This window comes from Nyctereutes procyonoides, unplaced genomic scaffold (genome assembly GCF_905146905.1).
Source record: "Nyctereutes procyonoides isolate TBG_1078 unplaced genomic scaffold, NYPRO_anot_genome, whole genome shotgun sequence".
Classification (NCBI taxonomy): domain Eukaryota; kingdom Metazoa; phylum Chordata; class Mammalia; order Carnivora; family Canidae; genus Nyctereutes; species Nyctereutes procyonoides.
In genome coordinates, this window is record NW_026575030.1 from 118,541 (window position 1) to 138,088 (window position 19,548).

The 19,548-nt window shown below is 33.8% G+C and overlaps 1 protein-coding gene across 1 annotated transcript in view; it reads left to right on the forward strand.

Annotated features, from left to right (window-relative positions):
- Positions 1-19,548, forward strand: part of DARS1 (aspartyl-tRNA synthetase 1) — a 60,331-nt gene that overhangs the window by 39,226 nt on the left and 1,557 nt on the right. Inside the window, exons 7-16 of the mRNA XM_055316068.1 lie at positions 2,568-2,648; positions 3,643-3,702; positions 5,626-5,737; positions 6,556-6,690; positions 8,763-8,910; positions 11,819-11,965; positions 13,560-13,602; positions 15,056-15,136; positions 16,202-16,313; positions 16,501-16,572. Coding sequence (XP_055172043.1) covers positions 2,568-2,648; positions 3,643-3,702; positions 5,626-5,737; positions 6,556-6,690; positions 8,763-8,910; positions 11,819-11,965; positions 13,560-13,602; positions 15,056-15,136; positions 16,202-16,313; positions 16,501-16,572 — 991 coding nt within the window. The remainder of the gene's footprint in view (positions 1-2,567; positions 2,649-3,642; positions 3,703-5,625; positions 5,738-6,555; positions 6,691-8,762; positions 8,911-11,818; positions 11,966-13,559; positions 13,603-15,055; positions 15,137-16,201; positions 16,314-16,500; positions 16,573-19,548) is intronic.

Genomic DNA, 19,548 nt, shown 5'->3' on the forward strand with positions numbered 1-19,548 from the left:
CAGTTAGAGTCCTCCTATCTGGGATGACTCATCTGCTCTGCATGATATCACCTGGGCTACTGATGTTTCTGGGATATTTCTCCCTGTAGCCTTTATTCATCCAGCAGGCTAGCCCAGGCTTGTTGACATGGTGCCAGATGGGTTCCCAGCAGCAAGAGAGAGAAGCCCTAGTGTGCAAGCATTTTTCAAGCTTCTCCTTGTGTCACATTTGCCAAATGTGTCATTAGTCAGAGCAAGTCACATGAACTAACTTAGATTTAAGGGATGGAGAAATAGATTCCACCTCTTGATGGGAAGAGAGGCAACGTCATTGAAAAGAGACATGTATGTAGAAGCCTGAGGAATTATTAGAGCCATTTTCTACAATCTACCATAGTCCCATATGGAAAAATATGACACATTTAAAAGCTTTGTTCATTATTATGAATAAGTTTTGCTGTGAACTTTGTTCTGACAATGTACTTCTAAATGTTGATTAATTATACTAATTCTTAACGATTATATTTCCTTATAATCATTATATTTCCTGTACTTTATAGAGAAATCAAAAGAGACAAAACTGTGGGTCTTACAGTCTAGCAATAACTGCCTTTTGTACAAGATTTATCCCACATCTATTTTCTTCTCAGACATAAAAACTATAAGTGCTCATTATCTTTGACAATACTTTTAAAATACTGTAAGTGAACTCTCACATATTTAGTACTTCTGAAATATTCAGTTCAGCTTTGAACCTGCAGTTGTCCAGTCCAGGCCTAGTAGTTTGTATCTACAATATGCATCATTATATTTCTCTTAAGGAGTAGTCATTTCCTACCCTCATCCCTATATGTGTATTTACATGTGTGTGAGCATAAGTAAGATAGAGCCATTCGGCAGATTGACAGATGCAGAAAGATAGACTTATACACACTAGTTTGGGAGTAAGGTTGTATTTAACTAAAATCATCATAGGAACTCTTCAAGACTTAGAAAATCTTGCATTTTCTTACTGAGTTAACTTGCCAAATTAATTTCTTTTCTTTTTGTAAATTCATTTGAAACCAACTGCACCAAGAAGGTTAACCTAAGGTAACCTTATAAAGGCAAACCAACCTGAGGTTTTGCTGGCCAAGTAAAACAACTCCCTATTTTTCAAGGAACAAATCTTTTTCAATACTTCAGTAAGTAAAATTTTAGTAAATTGAGCAAGTAAATATACTTCTAAAACATTCTAATTATTTAGCATTCAATACAACCTTAATAAATGTAAATGATAAATATACAGCCTAAAGAGCTTACAAATCTTGCCTTAATGGAAATAATTATGAAGTATCTCACACAAAGTATAAAGTATTGTATCTTATAAAGGATCTGATAGTAAGCACTGACTCTTATCAGTTATTTATTTATTCAGCCAGCAGTTACTCAGTACATTTGTGCCAGCACTGTGTAAAGTTACGGGGGTTCTCACAACCTAATGAAATGAATATCCACTAGTTACAAAAATAGAAGAGGTAGCTGTTCCATTCTCCAACTTTGCATTGGAAATCAAGTTTCTGTTAACTCATCAAAGAGAAATGCCATACTTAAGCATAGAAGATGGTAACAAATAATTCTGTTTCACTCTGAGGAGGACTAGAGTGTCCTTCTGACACTTTTTTTTAAAGAGCCTGAGCTGAATGCTAATGATCTACCAACTGGAAGAATATAATTTCCTTTCCTGAATTAACTAAATAAGCTCTGTTTCCCTTTTGTGCTGTAACAGGTTTTCCAAGCATAGTAGGGTAACATGTTTTTTTAAGAGTAGCCAAAAAACTCTAGCTCATTTTTTATGACCTAACTGCTCTTTAGCACTAAAATGTGCAATTAGTATGGGTGAATTTAACAAATTAAAAGGAATTTTAACACCAGAGAGGAATACCTTCGATGGTAGCTCCCAACCAGGAGAACAGCAGGAAGTGAGATATAATATGTTTGATAAAAGATGGCAAGGAAGGGATATTTGAGGGAAAAATGAGAAAAGGGAGTTGATGCACAGCAGAGTTGGACTGACTTTGGTCTTAGTGGTAAAAATGGCCAAATGCTGTGAACCTTGATAGTAACACATTTGTTTAATGGCCCCTTCAAAGGAACAAGTGTTTTGCTTATGAAGTGTTTTCATATTCATTACTCCATTTGATTCATACCTCAGACCTTATTTTACAGAGTAGAATATTGAAGCTCTGAGGTTAAATGATTCGCCTAACAGCTTTTATGTGACAAAGCAAGGCCTTAAGCTTAGACCCCTTGACTCCAATTAGTACTTATTTGTCACACTGGTATGCACATTAGAGTTTACAAAATATTTGTATGTATGTTATCTCATTCGACTTACAAAACCCTATGGAGGTTGGCAAGAAATACTATGATCCCCATTTTATAATAAGTGAAAAAACATGTATATCTTTGTTTGATTTTAGCAAGTAGTTTCAGTTAAGATATATGCAAACATAGCTTCATATTTAAGTCAACTGTAGATTTTTTTTAAGTAAAAGATAACAGGTTTTGTGTGCTTCATGATATTTTTGGTAATCTCTCACTTTCAGATTTATGTGATCAGTTTGGCTGAACCCCGCCTACCCCTGCAGCTGGATGATGCTGTTCGGCCTGAGGTGGAAGGAGAAGAGGTTAAAATTACATTTTTGAAATATTGTTCTTCCTCTGTATCTTTAATTTATAAAACATTGAAAACCTGATGCCCTACTTTTGTAGGAAGGGTGCCTGTGAAGTGATTTGAGCTTCATTTTTTTATCTAAATTTACTCTTAAATTGATAGTTGCCAAACTTTTTGGTCTCAGGATCCCTTTACACTCTTAAAAATAATTGCCCCCACAATCTTTTGTTTTTGTATATCTTTATCAATATTTACATTAGAAATCAAAATAGAAAAATTTTAGTGTGTGTTAATAAAAGAATCAGTAATCTAGAAATATTTTGGTGTTTATATATATTAATCTATGAATGACAAAAATAACATTTTTGAAAAATATTTTCAAAAACAAAAAATAATTCAGTGCCACGAGTGACATTGTCTTAAATATCTACAAATCTTTGTAGTGTCTGCCTTAATAGACAACAATTAGATTCTCATACCTGCCTCTGCATTCATTCTGTTGTGATAGCACACATCATGAAGCCCTGGGAAAACTCAGTGCAGAGTGAAAATGTATCATTGTGAAACATAGGTTTGACTTCATGGACTCCCTGAAAGTGTCTTTGGTACCTTCAGTGGTGCCCAGAACATACTTTGAGAACCACTACTCTGTCAGCTTTTATCTGTTCCTTCAGTCTTTAACTAGCAGGTAAAATCCAGGAATCAATGAAGGGGCAAGTGGTTGATTCTTCACTTGTCCCTGTAATGAGGCAAGGCTTTGATGGGGATGGGAGATGGAAAGAAAGCATTAACCTCTGTTCATTTGCATTTCTCTTCTTTCCATCTCTCTTTTAACAATAGCTTCTCTCTGGCCCTGGTTCTTATTTCTTGGATCTCTGATTTGAGGGTGTAATATTAATATACATAAGCACACTTATTCTCACTTAAAAGTAAACATAGCTCCTTAAATGTTTTTGTGTTCTTAAAAAAAATTAGTAAAATCTATTTTTTTGTTTTTTGTTTTTTAGGAAGGAAGAGCTACTGTTAACCAGGATACAAGATTAGACAACAGAGTCATTGATCTTAGGGTATGCCTCATTTATTTATTAAGTGACATGATTGTGCCAAAATCAGGATGGACAGGGATACCACACTTGTCTCAGGCTTATAGAACTGATTGGCATTTACCTATTGTATGACGATACAGAAAAAATTTACCTTTCTGACTGACTCTTCCCCTAAAAATAATTAGAGGCAACAAGGGCTGTCAAGTAATAATTCACAGGATATTGTCTTACTTTGTTTTAAAATGACAAAGGAACCTGAAACCAATAAATGGGCTTGCTGTCAAATGATACCTGTTTTAGACAAGTTAGTAAGGAAAAACAACCATTAATATCACTACAAAATTGTGAAAGAAATTATATGCACATTTTAGATTGTGGACCAGGTATAGATCAGTAATTAATGCCTCAGTCCTTTGAATTTGATCTGAGCACAGAATTAATAATAAAGAAGTAGTTGGCCCTGGTGGTTTATTTAGTAATCTCATAGGTCTTCTGTTTCCTTTTCTGGTTTGGTTGCAAGTGAAAGAGTTCAGTGGTTTCATCATTGTAGTAAAACCAGTGTCATCTTTCTTTCTTAATGTTTTGACCACATCTTCCTCCTTAAATATTCTACCTAAAGCATAAATTCTTTGTCACCTTAAGAGTTCTTTCCAACTTTTCTGCAATCATATGGGTCTACCTTTATTATACACTCATGTTTCTCTTGATTATTTGCTTTTTTTATCCCTTTTCCTTTTCTATTTTAATTTGTAGTTCATAGAAAAGGCTATAACAATAATCAAAAGTCCTCTTGATACTGCTTAGAAACCTCAGGTTTTTCCTAATTTTGGCCACAGTAGGTAGACATCATACTCTCTTCACACAAGTTATTGGTTGTGCCTGTCGAATTTGGCCTCAAGATATTTTTCTTTGGCATCTTTTTTTTTTTTTTAACTTAAATTCATTGCCACCTTTGAAAAGTAGGGATTCCCACATTAAATCTAGATAGATGGCTTTTCTTAAAAATTTGGCGGTGAATCTGGCAATACTGTGACATGGCAACATTAGCTAACACTCTAGATGGGGCATTATGTCCTCTGCTATGCCCTGCACCACCCAGAAAGTTTCATTCATTTATTCCATTTATGTTATTTTTCTGGCCCTTGCAAGCATTCACTTTTTTTTAAAGATTTATTTATTTGAGAGAGAGAGAGCATGTGCCTGCAAGCAGAGGGGAAAGGGGCAGAAGGAGAGGGAGAGAGAAAAATCTCAAGAAGACTCCCCGCTGAGCACGGAGCCGGATGGGAGGCTTGATCTCATGACTCTGAGATCATGACGAGATAGGAAATCAGGAGTCCCATGCTTAACCAGCTGAGCCAGCTGACCCACCAGTCGCCCCTAAGCATTCACATTTTTAACCCCTACTTTGACTTTACATTTGGGGAAACACTGTATACTTAAAATCCTTTAAGCATCTTAATTTATGTCTAAACTACTCTCTAATCTTTTATAGACTCTCAGCAAAGTCAAGAGTTGGAGAAGTTGGAGATTTTAAAGATTTTTTTTATTTACTTGAGACAGAGCACAAGTGGAGAGATGAGTCAGAGGGAGGGAAAGAAGCAGACTCCTCACTGAGCTGGGAGTCTGACACAGGGTTCAATCCCAGGACTCCAAGATCATACCCAAGCAAGGCAGATGCTGAACTGACTGAACCACCTAGGCACCCCTGTGTTGGAGATTTTAAAGGGCAAAATTGCCATTCTCTTATAGTAGAAAACAAGAAAAAGGTTAATTTCATATAAAGTTAGGTTAAAGTTAGGCTAATTGTCATATAACCTAACTTTTCTGTCATATAATGAATTGTTTTTTCTGTGAATCTTCTATGCAGGTGGCCTGATTAGAAAATACTCCATTTCAGCTAAAGTGTCAGATGGATTTCATTAGATTTTTATTATTGTCTTTTAGACATCAACTAGTCAGGCAGTCTTCCGTCTTCAGTCTGGCATCTGCCATCTTTTCCGAGAAACTTTAATTAACAAAGGTTTTGTGGAGATCCAAACTCCTAAAATTATCTCAGGTATGCTTTAAGACATTTCTCTTAATTTTTAAAAGTAAAATTGCTTTCTCCCAAGTTGCTTAATATTAACTTTGAGAACCCCAACTGTCTTTTAAGATTTATTGCCATGAGACTTTTTATTTTGAAGTCTGCTATATAGCAGCAGTCACTTACAATTGACATCAGTAACACAACATCTCCTGTTTCAAAAGTCATTATGTGATAGTGATTATAAAATGAGGCAGTAACACATGAAGCAAGATTGTTATTATGTAAGTTGCACCAGAACTACTTTCATTATGTAGGTTTCTTTCTAAATTGATATTGCAATTTTGTTTTGTATAAACTGCATTGTAATATTATTAAATGCTACAAATAGAAATATCTCATTAATTCTCATTCTTACATAAGGACCTTATTTTAATCATTTTACCTTTTTTGGAGTTGCTTAAGTAACACTAAAAAGTATGTTACAAATGACATTTAGTTATAAAGTCAAGAATTGAGTATTGCATTCTTGATACATAGAAAAATCAATAAGAATATCTTTTTCTTTAAAAAAAATTTTTTTACAACCCCAGAGTAGCTTTAATTGATTTGAAATTGATGCAGAAAGGGAGTATGTAAATCTGAAGAAGTAAAATGAAGGTATAGCCAAAGAAGTAAATCTGTCCTAAATATAAACAGTTTAGAATCAGGTAAAAGACATATATAGACTATGGTTTCTCTGAAATTTTTTATTTTTTTAAGTGAAATGCTTAAAAGTATAAACTTTTTATTAGAAGTATGCATTGATAAGCTTGCAGCTGCTTATAATGGCATACATGTTTACATTTCAGCTGCCAGTGAAGGAGGAGCCAATGTATTTACTGTGTCATATTTTAAAAATAATGCATACCTGGCGCAGTCCCCACAGCTGTACAAGCAAATGTGTATTTGTGCTGACTTTGAGAAGGTTTTCTGTATTGGACCAGGTAAGGTTTTGGAGGTTATGGTTTTCTCAAAATTTATTAATCATATCATAGTTACAGTTTTAGGAACACATTTTACATACAGACATTTTCAAAGCTTAAATCCTTTTGTAAGTTGGCTGTATAAACACTAGACTTTTAGGTAAAAATGACACTGTGCTTGGGTAGACATTTCCTAAAAAAAAATTGTATGCTCTTTAAGTAGTTGAACATCATTTATGTGAATAGAGTCATAAGCATTTTATATTCCTACATAAGATTGCTGAAGAAAATGTTTGCCTTGGGAATATCTCATTTTAAAAATGCATACTTTGAAAATATATACCCTCTAAAGTACACTTGAGTATATTACTTATTATTTCAGTGTAATTAGAACAGAATTAGCTCCTGTTTGAACTCTCAACTTTCCATGAACACGAAAGAACAAGTAGTTGCAATCTTCTAAATAATGTATTTTTTTGTCCTTGATAGCCTTTTACTACTCTTGTAAGTTTATAAATGTACCGATGTATACTTTGCTACCGACTTTATTTCAAGCTGTTCTGTTTTACTATTACTGTTTGTACTGTTCTTAGTGTTGAGAATATGCTAAAGTCCATCAGAATTATTAACGAATGTCTGATACTGATTAGAATATGTTAACATGATTTTTAAGAAATATTAACCGAAAGTTAAAGCATGGACACATAATCATGTAGCATATTCTTTAATGAAGCTAATTGATTATAAGCAAAAATGAGCTTTGCTTCATTCTATAAAATTTACCTGATTATTTTATATATGTAAGTTTTTTGATAGCTAAAAGAGAAATTGAATGCCTCTGTTAGAGAAACTGGCAAGAACATTAATTGTGTTAATTGTCTGAATTTATTAACTAATTTGTTGTATGCCTGCTGCATACATAGCCTTGTGCTAGATAACATGTACATGAAAGAAGAATCAACCAGCATTTCTCAAATGTTAATGTGCATGAATCACTTGAGGATCTTGTTAAAATGCAGATTCTGACCAGTAGGTCTGGAGGGAGGCTTGAGATTCTGTAGTTCTCACAAGCTTCCAGGTACTGCTGATGCTGCTGATTTGTAGACCATGTTTTGAGTGACAAGGGGATAAACATTGTCCATGCTCCCAAGACAGAATAAGACATGCATACATATAGCAGTCGCAGGGAATATTCAACTGATTTTCACAGCGAATAATCAGATTGTGCTGTACAATCAGCAGATTGGTGTTAATTATGTAGTATATCTATACTACATAGTGTAAAAAGAGGGAGAAGATGGAGTTTGCTAGAGTTACCATTAAAGGAAAATGCAAACTGAAGTGGGCTTTAAGAACAGAGAAGGAAATACAGACTACAGAAATGGCATTCTAGTAAGCAGAAGCAGAATTCATAAAGAACATTGGAGAAAATATAAGTAAGACTAGTTAGTGTTAAGAAGAAATAGAAAATATAGGGTAGGATTAAATATGAAAGCATAACAGTTTTAGTTTTTTGTCATTTTATATTCTATTACAGTGCCATCTGGGAGCAACTTATGATCAGTGGTTAATTAGTTAATTACTGAGCAAGAATGTGTTGTAGGAATATTAATCTTAAAGTGATGTGAAAGATGAAGCAGAGATTAGAGTCAGGAAGACTGGAAAAGGAGGAAAGTGCAGTGAGGACAATAACAGCTGGACGGAAGTAATAGCTGGAATATATATAATGTTACCTCACTAGTACAGATTTCATTTAGCTTGAGTCAAGTTAATAAAATTGAGAAGAACTCAATATATTGAACATATTTTTAATTATTGAGAAGGTATTCAGGACCTTGCATTCCCTCAGGATTATCTGGAGCCTCATTTATTAATTTACATTTGTTACAGCTTTTACTACATGACTGTAGGAGTTGGTAATGTACTTGCTGACCAAGAGAATGCTGAAATATATGGCTTATCACAAGTCTTTTTAGAACCCTGTAATGATCATGAAAATAATAGTACAAGTAAATAAAATTTTGTGTTTAAATCTTAATTTTTCCAAAACCTGAAACACTGTTTACTATTTATTTCTTTTAATAATGTTACAGTATTCAGAGCTGAAGACTCGAATACCCACAGACATCTAACTGAATTTGTTGGTTTGGACATTGAAATGGCTTTTAATTACCATTATCATGAAGTTGTTGAAGAAATTGCTGATACCTTAGTACAGATATTCAAAGGACTCCAAAAAAGGTAAAAACAAATATTGCATATCTCTAGATGGACTTAATGTCTAATCAGTTTGGGTTCTTCAGATAAAGCAATTCTTGAATTAAAACATGTAAACTAAGTTTATATAGTGAACATACATATATATATGGGGAGAGAGGACTTGCCGCTTAGATGATCAATAGTTAATTAGAGAAAAAATGAACACTCAAAATAGTACTTCTGCTGAATCTAAGTGAGTTGGGACTTCAGCTAGTTAACCTCATTTTGATAGCAAAGTTTACCCTGTTGTGAACCAGCCTAGCTATAGAGTTTTCCTTTATATTGTATCCCGAATGTCTAAAAGAAATAAAGCCTATGTTATTTTTATACCAGTTTATTATTAAACTGGTAGTGGTAATAATGTGAGTAAAACTTTACAAAAAATTATTAGACATGTTTGGGATATGCAGAAATCTGAATTATGTAAAATATTCACATTAGGTACACCCTCTAAACTGGCAAATAGTTTCTCCCTTAAAGGTCATTGAAAATTGTTTATTTGTGATAATGTTTAACACAGAGAAAATAGGAAAAGAGAAAATGGAAGAACAAGTTAAGTAGGATCGAGAGAATCTTTTTTTTTCCTTTTTCCATACTTGAGACAGTACTTCTATAATAAGTAGGCTATAGTAGACTTATAGCACTTTGATAACTGACCAAAGTCTGTATTGAAATTTTTACTTAAAGACTGCTGATTTAACAGTTAATTGTTGATTTATTTGGATATGCTTCATTGATACTTAAAAAGAGTTCAAAAATACTATTCATCTTATTTACTCCATTGCAAGTCTAATGAGTAATTTCAAGGACACAGAAATTAATCATTGATTTTACAAAAATCTTGTAGGATAAGCACCAATATTTTCTAGGCATTCTCTGCATTGCATTGGAACATTGATGACAGCCTTTTCTTAAATCTTTGTTCTCTGAAACATTTCAATACAGTTTATTTTAAGCAACTTTCGTTTAGATATAGTCTATGGAACAACTAATGTTTCCTTATAAAATAAAATACCCTTTGAAACCCAGTGAAGGAGCATTTTTCTCATTTTTTTCCACATTTATAATTCAAGAAAGTTTCTTAAGCCCATTTATTTTGGATATTGATATTTTCTCTCTTTAATATCAGGAAATGAAAGTTCCCACTTTGTTTTTTTTAATAACAGATCAAGTATGAATCGGGTCCTTGGGATTAATCAAATCTCTATTTATAAATTAGAGATTCAGACACCATCATCACTGGACTTTTTCAAGTAGATTTAAGGTGGCAACCTTTATAGAAATAAAAGCCTTCTTTTTATATTCTATAAGTCATTTAGGAATTTTAAGTTTTTCAGTCAGTTGTAAGTTGGGCTACCTGACTTGTGTCATGTCCCTCTCACGTATATCCTTAGTACTTATCGCTCATAGAAGAATAATATACAAATATATTTTAAAATATTGATAGACATGCATGGGTTAATATCCAAAGCAAAGAAAGGCAATTTAAAAATCAATTATTGGGATCTTCTTAACCCTTCTTACATAGAGATTTGAATAAATCAGTGACAAGGTCTTATTGCTCCCATGAAAATCTTTAATCAGAAAATGATAATGTTTTCATCGAATATAAGCATGCTTTTTCAATTTTATAAATTATGAAAATTTCAAGACACTTTTTAAATCTTACTAAAATATGATCTTCCACAATTCAATATGGTGAATATTTGTCATATGCCTGCTATTTAAAGACCAGACTCTGTACTATAGTGGCTATTAAAATGGGAAATTGGCACTCACACACTTAACAGTATAATGGGAATGGGGAAAGATAAGACCAAGTATTCATTAATTTGGTCTGCCTTGAGGATAACAAGTGTTAAAGGATTAAAAAGTCTGTTATTTTTAATGCCTTATAAAATGGATATTTTATATCACTAGCAGTATTAGCTGATACGAGTTATAAAGTTTTTAATCCTTTAATGCCACTGTAGTGACAAATTAAGAGGAGACTAAGAAAGGTGTTAAATATTTTGAGTATTTAAATTTCATCTTTAATGTAAATAATTCCTTGTTAATACTTTTTCCTGGCACATACACTGATACAAAGAATGATTTTATGTGACAGTTAGGTACTCAATACCTACCATATATTTTTTCTTAGATGTTACTACTACTACAGAAGAGCCTGAAAGTCTCCAAGGCAATTTTTGTATTGAGGCTGATCTTACATAAGACAACTTTCTCTAAAAGTATTTCCTTTTAGGGGTGCCTGAGTGGCTCAGTAGGTTAAGCGTTCAACTCTTGATTTTGGGTCAGATCATGATCTCAGGATTGTTAGATCAAGCTTGCTTCGGGCTCAGCACTGAGCATGGAGCTTGCTTAAGATTCTTTTTCTCCCCTTGCCTCTGCCCATCCCCTTTATAAAAAGTTAATTATGCTATAATTAATTTAAAATGCTATAAAACTATTTCCTTCTGAGTTACCTCTGAATTTCAAAATCATTATCAGTGGAACAGATAGAACTTATAACATGTAGAGTAGACTCTTTGGGTCCATATCAGCCAGCCGTTAGGGAATGGTTCCCCAGATAGTTAGGAGAGTCTAAGGCTGAGTGGTTCAGCTAGAGAAGGCACTTGGCTGACCATGGAGCTGCTACCACCCCTGAACCTACTCAGATTGCCCTTTCTTCATTGTCGCACATACAGTGACCCCTGTGAAATGTTAAAAATGTTTCCTTGTTTAAAAAAAATATATATGTATCAAGTTGTAGAAGAATAAAGCTATATGCTCTTTATTTCACTTGTATTAATAAAATTTTTCTTAAAAATTATGTTTATATATTGTCACAGTGACCTCTTGTGGAGAGAACATGACACATTTTTTATTAATTCTATCATTGTACAAATAGGTTTCAAACTGAAATTCAGACAGTGAATAAACAATTCCCGTGTGAGCCATTCAAATTTTTGGAACCAACATTAAGACTTGAGTATTGTGAAGCATTGGCTATGCTTAGGGAAGCTGGAATCGAAATGGGAGATGAAGAAGATCTGAGGTTTGACTTTGTGATTTTTTAAACTTTAGTAATTAGGTTTAAGATACAAAAGAATGAGTATATTAACAAATGATTTTTTTTCCACCTAGCTGATAAACTTCAGTTTTATTACCTTTGGTGTATAATATGTTTTGTTTAATGTATGATCTGAAATAAAACATTATGTTTAATATGGTCTGCCCGAGCTTCAGGAGTTTTGTTTATACACACCATTTTTTGACCCTACACCACCCTCATGTTTGTAACACTTTAAAGAATATATAGGGACATACGCCTGTGATTTTATCATCTGATATGTTACTCTCTTTCTAAATCAGTGGCGTTAGAGTAGACAGCAGTTTTAATCCATCCCCACACAGGATTAGGGCACAAAATTAATATCTCCAAAAGTCATAAAAATATCTGTTCTTTATTTGGTAGCATAGTATTATGTTATCTAAATTCAGGTCATGTAACTTATAATTTTGAATAAATTATGTAGTTTAATAAATACTATCTACCATACTTACATTTTTCTCAAGGGTTCTTAAAATATTTAAGCCCTTACAATAATAGATATGGATAAAAAAATAATAATTGGTATGGATAAAGGAATAAAAGGACAGTTGTCTTTTTTTAGGGCTTTTTAAAAGCATATTTTGCTCAAAACCCTTTATTTTTGTTTGACAGGAATATACATTTATGGTTTTAAGCATCTCCTTCATTGCTAAATTACATTTTTAAGGCAAACTATAAATTCTTTAATTATTTTAAGCTGAGCAATACTTTAAGTATTTTGGCAGTTGTTCTTACCTAGGATGGAAGTTAAGTAATAGCCTCTTAGCTATAGTAACACTATTAAATTTTAAAGACTTGGAATTCCTGAGTGGCTCAGCAGTTGAGGATCTGCCTTCAGCTCAGGGCATGATCCTGGAATCCGAGATGAGCCTGCTTCTCCCTCTGCCTATGTCTCTGATGAATAAATCTTTTTTAAAAATTTTTTTTAAAAACTTGAAAATGTTGATTTTTGTTTTATAAACTTTTGGTGATAAAGTAACAAAATGGGAGACCATCTTGAAGTGGAGCCACTTAAGATGGCAAGAATAGCCTATGTTGCTATAGTAAACTTTTATTATATATAATTGTAGGATATTATTTCATCCATGTTATTTCTGAATCTATAAATTGTTATATCTGTTTATTTTATTTAAATATTTTTGAGCAGCACCTACTAAGTGTTGTCATTATACTTCTTTTTAAAAAGGAGCAGGATAGGGATGCCTGCGTGGCTCAGCGGTTGAGCATCTGCCTTTGGCTCAGGGCGTGATCCTGGAGTCCCAGGATCGAGTCCCACCTCGGGCTCCCTGCATGGAGCCTGCTTCTCCTTCTGCCTATGTCTCTGTCTCTCTCTTTCTGTGTCTCTCATGAATAAATAAATAAAAATCTTTAAAAAAAAAAAAAGGAGCAGGATAGACAACTATGTATTTTGACCAATTTTTTTATCCTTTGAGAACTTCAAGTGGGAGAGGGGCCTTATTAACTTAAAACTCTTTAAGTTGCTACTTGATATTCAAACACCTGATTTCCTGGGGGGGGGGTTGTTTTTGTTTTTCAGTACACCAAATGAAAAACTGTTGGGTCGCTTGGTAAAGGAAAAGGTAGGACTCTTGTACATGGTAGATTTCTTTTTCTAAATCTGAAACATATTCTGGTACTAAAGAACAGTTGCAGGGTAAACAGTCTTCCAGAACGGTAAGATCCCATAATAAAAAATATTCAGACAGGCTTTGCTCAGTCAGTTTGATTAGTTCAGTGTCTGATTTTTGTACTAGGTTGTACTGAGGTACCTCTAAAAGTGATATCTGTATTAGACTGTCAGATTAACCAGAAACAACCTCAAGATGACTTAAAATTATTTAGAAATGGCCTTCCCTGCTACCCCTGATGACTCATGGTACTTGAAGGCAAATGAGTTTCTTTTTTGCCTCTTTTGTGAAAGCTGCTTTCCTATCTCATTTTCTAAAACTCCAGAGATAAAAGCTGAACTTAATGTAGTCTTTCAAGAAATTAGAATTGTGTATAAATGAAAACAGTCCTTGAGCTCCTCCTACTGGTTGCACTCAAAACTGATTGGAGAGCTCACCTATTTCTGAAACTGCAGTGTTGAATGTATACCTTTCAAATGCTGTTCAGGGCAGCCTGGGTGGCTCAGCGGTTTAGCGCAGCCTTCAGCCCAGGGTGTGATCTGGAGACACGGGATCGAGTCCCACATTGGGCTTCCTGCATGGAGCTGCTTCTCCCTCTGCCTGTGTCTCTGCCTCTCTCTGTGTGTCTCTCATGAATAAATAAAATCTTAAAAAAAAATAAAATGCTATTTCAGCAGAGTAGATTCCAGTTTGTCTGCTCTTGACCTTCCTCTACACTTGAGTTTTAGTAAAAATGTTTAATGTAAAAACAGTTGAAATGTGGTTGGTTTCTTTTTAACTAAATTTAGGTTATGAAGTAACTATTCTTTGTAACAAAAATGTCATAATTTCATGTTAATGTTACTTATTTCACTTATACTTTTCATATGAAGAAAACTACCAAATTTCTTTTAGATGTCTGCACAAAAATTTAAATTGCTGGTAAAATAAGGTTTTTTTTGAAGATGAATATTGTAAAAGATGTCAGGTTTCCCTAAAGTAATTTATAGATTTAATGTAGTTTTTGTAAAACCCAAAGAGATTTGGGATAATTTAACAAAAAGTTAATAAATTGCATCTGAAAGAATAAATGAACTAGATTAGCAGAGGAAAGAAATGAAATTCAAAGAATTGTATTGTAGCATAATTTTCATTGGGAAAGAGATTACGTGTCAAAAAAAAAAGAAAACAAATATTTGAAATAGTAAATAAATAGTAGCTCCTACAATTTAAGTATTGGAGGAATTTATAACGTGATGGCAAAATACTATAGGATACAGATGACACTTGAAAGAAGTAGAATACTTATTGCATATATAGTATAATTACAGTAATTTTGAAAGACAGAACATTTTTTAAAGGACAGTTAATTATCAAAATGTTAACCTTTTTTACTTCTGTTAAATTTTTTATGTTTTTTTTATAGTATGATACAGACTTTTATATTCTTGATAAATATCCATTGGCTGTAAGACCTTTCTATACCATGCCTGACCCAAGAAATCCTGTAAGTAATTTTATTTTAAGTAATTTGTTTTGGGGAAGAAGGAAAAATCTTATTGTGACTATGTTAAATTGTATACTGGGAATAATGGTTTTTATCAGGAATTTGCAGTTTTAATGGGCCATCATTATATGTATTACTACTAGATTCTGTCAATTCAGGTCAAAATGATACTGTGAAATATAAGTATTCTAGAAAATTAGTCCCAAAACCTACATTAAAAATCATTTTCAAGTATAATTTTTTGAAGATTTATGAGGAAGAAATGCCATATAAATAATAAGTAGTATCATTAGACTTGCAGACTTTAACATATCATATTACCATTGACTTTGAACTAAGAAACAGCATTCTGTCTTGAGAGTTCATCTAATTTGTGTTTTGTGGCCTTTTACTGTTTTTCCATTGTAGTGGTTCCCAAACCTCAGTGTGCATCAGAATCACTAGGGGGGCATTTTAAAAGACAGATAATTGGGCCCCATCAGCAGACCTTCTGATTAGTTGGTCTTAGGGGATCTTGATAATTTGTATTACTGAGGCTAATGATCTAGGACTCATACTTTGAAAACTATTGGTTTATCAAAAGATAGGGAAAGTAAGTTAAAACCTGATACAGGAATAAGTTAAACTATGGTAAATTGATGTTCTATTTACTTTTTTTAAAATAAAAAAAATTTTTTGATTAAAAAGACAAACAGTTGTTGATAATTTGAAGTTCTAAAAATGACCCCAAATCATATCACACTTAAAAACATTTCTGATGATGAAATGAGAATCAGCACTACATCTTACAAGCCAGATTATGGTGCTCTGATCTGTTATCCAAAAGTGTAGGAGAGGGGGATCATAAAATCTGATAGAGGGAAGGAAGAAGTTATTATACAGCTCTCACTAGTTTAATCTTGTGTTAGAGAAACAAATTGTGCTCATTGGAGCAGATTGCATCATTAATAGAGGGGAAAATGGACTTGCTCTTCGTGCAAGAGCTTTTTTTTCTCATGAGTAATGGAAGTGGAATGACAGTCAGTTGAAAAGTGGTCTTTTCTGTGTGTTTGTTTTTCCCTGAAGAAACAGTCCAACTCTTACGATATGTTCATGAGAGGAGAAGAAATACTATCAGGAGCTCAAAGAATACATGATCCTCAGCTGCTAACAGAGCGAGCCTTACATCATGGAATTGGTAAACAACTTAAAGATATGTGGGAGAGTAATGTATATTGTGAAAGCAACACATTTTAAACCTTTTAAAGACTTCTCAGAAACATCATCATTTGTTTTAATCTTTACTGAACAATAATTGCTAAAAGTCACTAAATAAGATGATAAGTTACATTTGGTTTTTGAGTTTTTTTCTGTTTTTTTTCTAGATTTGGAGAAAATTAAGGCATACATTGATTCCTTCCGCTTTGGAGCCCCTCCTCATGCCGGCGGAGGCATTGGTAATATTATTTTAATATTATGACAATGTATTTCCAACCCAGATTTCATTTGGCAAAGTGTTCATTCACTTCTAGCTAAATCTCTTCAGCATTGGATCCAAAAACTAAATTTTGTTTATTGTGATTGCTTACAAATAAGCCCATACGTGCTAAATATAGTACAAATTTGAATTATAACAAATTTTATAATTTTATAACAAATTTATAATTTGTTAACAAATTTTATAATTTGTTATAATTCAATGAATAATTCATTCATTTGCAACTGAATGAATGAATTGCAACTGAATGAATATTTGATTTCCAAGGAACAAAACAAACAGGTAATTTGTATGTTCTAAAATACTATAATTTCTAGCCATTGTTATTCTCTGAAGAGTTTAGAAGCAAAATTTCTTATAAATTGAGTATCCTCCTTTATGCATCCATGAGTTCATTTGGACCACCCCAAATTAAAGCTCTCCCACAAGTTAGCTCAGATTGCTCCCAAATTTTTTTGTAATATAACATTTCATTGACTTTTCGGACCACTTCTAAAATACATGTAAGATACCACTCTGATTTAAAAAGGGTAAGGGGTGACTGGCTGGCTTAGTCAGTGGAGCATGCAGCTCTTGACCTCAGGGTTGTGAGTTTGAGCCCTATCATTGGGTGTACAGATCACTTAAAAAAATAAATAAGAAGAGTAAATGTTTAGCTCAATTTTGGATGTCCGTATCAAAGACTCTGAATTCTGAATGTATAGATTTGTTAAAATTTTTGTTTATTGTTTTTTGGAGGGGGTTGGTGAATAGGTACTATACTTTAAAATTTTTTTGGAAAGTATAGAAGAATGTGAATTCATCTCCCTATTGTTTCTAGTTTTTTCTTTTTACTTTTGCAAAGATAATCTTTGCATATGTAAAAATACACTTTTAAAAATATTTTTACACAAATTGTAGCATACTGTATAAATTATTCAATTCCTTGCATTTCTCACTATATTTTGTAACTTATCAAGTTTTTTTAAAGATTTGTTTTATTTATTCATGAAAGACACAGAGAGAGAGGCAGAGAAACACACAGAGGGAGAAACAGGCTCCATGCAGGGAGCCTGACATGAGACTCAATCCCGCATCTCCAGGACCAGGCCCTGAGCTGAAGGCAGCACTAAACCGCTGAGCCACCTGGGCCGCTCTGTTCCTTATCAATTCTTAAAGACTTTTTCAGTCTTTTTAACACTACATAGAATCAATCCATTGAAAGGGTACACCATAATCTTGTTACCACCTTCTTAACTGATGGACATGTAGATTGATACCAGCCTTTTTTTTGTATTACAAACAGTGCTACATTGGAAATATAGTTTAATTTTTAGTGGGAGATTGACAGCTATTTTCTCTTAAAGTATTCAGTAATGTGCATTTGTATTTTCCAAATTTTCGTGACTGATTGACAATGTAAATTTTAATCATACTTGTGAAGGACATTTGAATGATTACCAAATACCACTCATTTTTTTTTTGTTTTTTTTTTCATGAGAGGCATAGAGAGAGAGGCAGAGACACAGGCAGAGGGAGAAGCAGGCTCCATGCAGGGAGCCCGATGTGGGACTGAATCCCAGGCCTCCAGGATCATGTCTTGAGCCAAAGGCAGATGCTTAACTGTTGAGCCACCCAGGCGTCCTGGGATATGGTGTTTTTATTTTAAGATTAATATTAGATTACTATAATACGAGGTTCAAATATCTGTAGTTTTTTTTTTTTTTTGTAAGGTATAACAATAAAAATGTTAATTTGGGAGGCACCTTGGTGGCTTAGGCCATGATCCCAGAGTGCTGGGATCAAGTCCCACATTGGGCTTCCAACTCAATGGGGAACCTTCTCCCTCTCCCCTTTTCTCCCTTCTGCCTGTGCTCGCTCTCTCTCTCTCAAATAAATAAATAAAATCTTTTCTTAAAAATGTTAATTCTCAGGCATCTGGGTGACTCATCATTTAAGCATCTGTCTTTGTCTCAGGTCATGATTCCAGGGTCTGGGATGCTTCTCCCTCTCCCTCTACTCCACCCTGCTCATGCTCGTGCTTGCTGTCTCTCAAATAAATAAATAAACTCTTTAAAAAAAAAAAAAAGCGTTAGGGCAGCCCCGGGTGGTTCAGTGGTTTAGCGCCACCTTCAGCCCAGGGCCTGATCCTGGGGTCTCAGGATCGAGTCCCACATCAGGCTCCCTGCCTGGAGCCTGCTTCTCCCTCTGTCTATGTCTCTGCCTCTGTGTGTGTGTGTGTCTCCCATGAATAAATAAACAAAATTTAAAAAAGGCGTTAATTCCTTGAACGCCTGGGTGGCTCAGCAGTTGGGTGTCTGCCTTCAGCATAGGGCGTGATCCTGGAGTCCCACAATCCTTCCTGCATGGAGCCTGCTTCTCCCTCTGCCTGTGTCTCTTCCCCTCTCTCTCTCTCTGTTTCTCATGAATAAATAAATAAAATCTTTAAAAAACAAAACATTAATTAAAAGTTACTGCTAAATGAAAATACTCTTTGACCTTGCCTTTTTTTGTAATACATGTCTTATACAACTTTGGGAAAATAAATTGTACACCCACAGTTTCATTTACTAGTTCTGCTCTGTTTCCTAAGTGGTACTTGGTCTTAATTCTTGCCAGTAATACAATATTTAAGTAAATGTCAAAATGAGTCTCTTCTGTACTCAAAACATTTACAATAACGTATCCTAGAGTATTTTATACTAGGAACTACCATGTTACGTACCTATTGAACTACCATGTTACGTATCTATTGAATTACAGTAAATTTTTGGTATTTCCATTAATAAACTTCCTTGAACAAGTTTATGGCTCTCATCTTATAGTGATGGCCTGGACTATTAAGATTTTGGACACCCCCCCCCCAAAAAAAAGATTTTGGCCCCATTTGAAAATACATATATATATACACCTATATAAATATATATATTTTTGGGATCCCTGGGTGGCGCAGCGG